This window comes from Eimeria mitis, genomic scaffold (genome assembly GCF_000499745.2).
Source record: "Eimeria mitis Houghton genomic scaffold, Emh_scaff767, whole genome shotgun sequence".
Classification (NCBI taxonomy): domain Eukaryota; phylum Apicomplexa; class Conoidasida; order Eucoccidiorida; family Eimeriidae; genus Eimeria; species Eimeria mitis.
Window position 1 is genome coordinate 3,809 of NW_013575624.1, and position 4,107 is coordinate 7,915.

General features: G+C 60.9%; 1 protein-coding gene across 1 annotated transcript in view; it reads left to right on the top strand.

Annotated features, from left to right (window-relative positions):
• Nucleotides 1-4,107, top strand: part of EMH_0021660 (uncharacterized protein) — a gene marked incomplete at both ends in the record, with an annotated part of 6,033 nt that overhangs the window by 1,496 nt on the left and 430 nt on the right. Inside the window, 3 exons of the mRNA XM_013501813.1 lie at nucleotides 557-730; nucleotides 1,088-2,060; nucleotides 2,340-4,105. Coding sequence (XP_013357267.1) covers nucleotides 557-730; nucleotides 1,088-2,060; nucleotides 2,340-4,105 — 2,913 coding nt within the window. The remainder of the gene's footprint in view (nucleotides 1-556; nucleotides 731-1,087; nucleotides 2,061-2,339; nucleotides 4,106-4,107) is intronic.

Consider the following 4,107-nt stretch of genomic DNA (forward strand, 5'->3'; position numbering starts at 1 on the left):
AAAGGTATCTCTAGGGTTTAGGGTTTAGGGTTTAGGGTCTAGGGTTTAGGGTTTAGGGTCTAGGGTTTAGGGTTTAGGGTCTAGGGTTTAGGGTTTGGGGCCCTCATCAGCGTCGCTTTGCTCTTCAGCGGTGATGCAGCCTTAAAGGTGCTGTTGTTGCTGCAGCTGTTGCTGCTGCAGCTGCTGCTGCTGCTGCTGCTGCAGCTGCTGCTGCTGCTGCTGCTGCAGCTGCTGCTGCTGCAGCTGCTGCAGCAAGCCCGCTGCTTCGTGTTTTGCGTGTATGAACCCGCGGCTGTACAGCTAGCTAGCCAGCTGCCCGGCCAGCTGCACAGCTAGCTAGCCAGCTAGCTATCCAGCTAGCCAGACAGTTACTTGTCTCGTAATCTAGCTAGCTAGCTAGCTAGCTAGCTAGCTAGCTAGCTGCCCCTAGTAACCAACGGACTATTCAGGTAGCTCCCCTGTTAGCTCGCTACCTAGCTAGCCAGCTAGCCTGCTAGCTAGCTAGCTAGCTAGCTAGATAATATTGTATATGTCGAGCTAGCTGTTTGTGTCTCAGCTGAACGAATCTATCCGAGCCCAGAAGAGACTGGCGGGGGAGAAGGCGAAGCTGCTGAGGGCCCTGCTACAGGAGAGAAGCAGCAAGAGCAGCAGCAGCAGCAGCAGCAGCAGCAGCAGAGCTCTCCAGCTTGCTGCTGCTGCATGCCTTAGCTACCAAGAAGAAGCAGAAGCTGTGCGTCCCCTCTAACAACCCCTGTCTCCTCCTGCTGTCTCCTCCTGCTGTCTCCTCCTGCTGTCTCCTCCTGCTGTCTCCTTCTTCTGTCTCCTTTTGTTGTCTCCTTCTGTTGTCTCCTTTTGTTGTCTCCTTCTGCTGTCTCTGGCTGCTGTCTCCTTTTGCTTTCCCCTTTTGCCGTCTCCTTGTGCTGTCTCCTGCGGCTGTCTCCTGCTGCTGCCGCCTCCTCCTATTCTACTGTCTCCTTTTTCCGTCTGTCTCCTTTTTCTTTGTGTCTCCTTTTGGTGTCTCCTTTTAGTTTCTCCTTTTTCTTTGTGTCTCCTTTTTCTTTGTGTCTCCTTTTGGTGTCTCCTTCAGGCCCAGCAGCGACTGGAGGCCCTGGAAGGGGACAGACGGCGGCTTGAGGCGGAGCTGGCAGCAGCAGAAGCTGCAGCAGCAGCAGCAGCAGCAGAGCAGCAGCAGCAGCAGGAGCAAGCCCTTTCTGCTGCTGCAGCAAGAGAAGCCCAGCTGATACAGGAGACACAAGAAGAGAGACAGAGAAGAGCAGCAGCAGAGAGACAGCTCGCTGAGGCACAGGGGCGAGCGGAGACACTTCAGGCGGTTCTATCAACTCTAGAGGGGAAGCAGCAGCAACAGCAGCAGCAGCAGCAAGTGCTGAAACAGCTAGCTGAGTCACAAGCCCAGCTAGCTGCCCTCAGGGAGCACTCGCAGGCCCTAGAGGCCCTCGTTAAGAAGACGGGGATGCGGGTGCAGGAGCTGGAGGGCCTGCAGCAGCAGCAGCAGCAGCAGCAGCAGCAGCAACAGCAGCAGCAGCAGCAACAGCAGCAAGAGCATGAATCCCTGCGCGAAGAAGCAGAAGCATTGAGGATTCGTTGTGCTGCTGCTGAGCTGCAGGTTGAGCTGCAAGAGAAAGAGAGACAAAAGGAGACACTCATGCTGCAGCAGCTGCTTCAGCAGGCGGAGGAGCGTGCTGCTGCACTGCAGCAGGCCCTTTTAAACCGCCGTCTGAGCAGCAGCAACAACAGCAGCAGCAGCAGCAGCAGCAGCAGCAGCAGCGGCAGCAGCAGCAGGTCTCCTCTGGGGTCTCCTCCAGGAGGAGACAGCCCCGGCAGCACGAGGAGACGAAGAGACAGTCTCCAAAGGGCCCTCCAGTCAGCTGACGCGGCTCTGGCGAAGGCTGTGGTGTATGTACACCGCAGCAAGCTCAACAGCGACAGAGACAAGAAGGGAGTGGCAGCTGCAGCAGCAAAAGGGGGGCCCGCAGCAGCAGCGGAAGGGGCCCCCACCAGTACACACTGTGGGGAAGGGGGGCCCCCAAAGATGCCAACGTGTAAGAGCTTTGCTTCGCCCCAAAGCCCCACGCTGCTGCTGCTGCTGCTGCTGCTGATGCTGTTGCTGCTGCTGATGCTGTTGCTGATGCTGCTGCTGCCACTGTTGATGGTGATGCTACTGCTGCTGCTGATGCTGTTGTTGTAGAGCATAACAGCAGCAACAACAGCAACAGCAGCAGCAACAGCAGCAACACGAACAGTCATCGCTGCAGCAGCAGCAACAGTATCAGCAGCAGCAGTATTTCTGCTTGTGCAGCTGTTTGTGCTGATGTTTGCAGCAGACTCTGCGGCCTCGAAAGGACCCACTGAGGCTGGAAAGAGCGGCAAAGGGGCCCCCCCAAGGCCCCCCGGGGGGCCCCCCGAGGGGCCCCCGGGGCCCCCCAAGCCCCCTGTAGCGGCTCCCTCAACACAGACACCGCAGCAACTCAAGCATCAGGGGGCCCCCGACACAGGTAGCAGCTGCGCAGTACCCCAGGGGCCACCGAAGGGGGGCCCCCCAGGTTACAGCAAGGGGCCCCCCTCAGATAAACCCCCAGGAGAACCGCCACAGGGGCCCCCAAAGAGGCCCCCAACAGAACACCCAGAAGGGCCCCCAGAAAATATTAGAACAGGGGGCCCCCCAAAGGGCTCCGAGGGGCCCCCCGGGGGGCCCCCAGCAAATGCTTCAGAGAGCCCTGCAGCGGTTCCCGTGGGGGGTTCAGTGGGCCCCCCTCCGAACAAGCCCATGGAGGGGCCCCAGGGGCCCCCCAAGAGGGTACCCGAGGGGCCCCCAGCAAAGGGACTGGCGGGGCCCCCCAAGATTCCTCCAGCGGGGGTGACGGGGAAACCCTCAGGGGGGCCCCCCCCTAAACCCCCCGAAGGTGTAGCAGCAAAGCAAAGCCAAGGGCCCCCAAAGAAGCCCCCTGAAGGGCCCCCCCCCAAACGCTTGGGGGGGCCCCCAGCGAAGTCAGCAGAGACAGACCAAACAAAGCAGCCAGAGGGGCCCCCAAAGAAGGCACTTGAGGGGCCCCCAAAGGAGACACTTGAGGGGCCCCCAAAGGAGACACCTGAGGGGCCCCCAAAGAAGGCCCTCGAGGGGCCCAAACCCGCAGAAGGGCCCCCAAAGAAAACACCAGAGGGGCCCCCGACAACCCTACCCAAGCAAACCACAAAAATGAAGTCCGAGGGGCCCCCAAAGAAACCACCAGAGGGGCCCCCAAAGAAGTCATCAGAGGGGCCCCCAAAGAACTCATCAGAGGGGCCCGCAGCGAAGCCATCAGAGGGGCCCCCAAAGGGTTCACTAGGGGGGCCCCCGAGTAAGCCGCCAGCGGGGCCCCCAAAGAAGTCATCAGAGGGGCCCCCAGAGAAGTCATCAGAGGGGCCCCCAGAGAAGTCATCAGAGGGGCCCCCAAAGAAAACACCAGAGGGGCCCCCAAAGGGTTCACTAGGGGGGCCCCCAAAGAAGTCATCAGAGGGGCCCCCAAAGAAGTCATCAGAGGGGCCCCCAGAGAAGTCATCAGAGGGGCCCCCAAAGAAGTCATTAGAGGGGCCCCCAGAAGTACCATCAACAAAGGGGCCCCCAAGAAACTCCCCAGATATACCCACAGCAGAGGAGTCGAAGGGGCCCCCAAAGAAGGTGTCAGAGGGCCCCCCAAAGAAGCTACCAGGGGGCCCCCCGGGAGGACCTAGTTCGGGCCCCCCAGAAATGAAAGACGGGGGCCCCCAAGGGCCCCCCAAAGGGGGCCCACAAGGGCCCCCCAAAGGGGGCCCACAAGGGCCCCCCAAAGGGGGCCCCCCTCCCCAGCCAGCACGCAAGGCAGCAGAAGTTAGTGCTGCTACTGCTGCAGCTGCAGCAGCAAAAGCCTCTGCTGCTGACGATGGAGAGCAACGAAAGGCCCCTCCTGGGGCCCCCCAGTCAGAGCTGAACCCTCTCCCAGTTGCTAAGGGGCCCCCCAAGGGGGCAGGGGGCCCCCTAGGGCCCTCGAAAGGAGCCCCTAAGGAGAACGAAGGGGGCCCCCGGAAACATGTGGGGGCCCCCGAGGCAGCAGGCGATAAAGATTTGCTGCC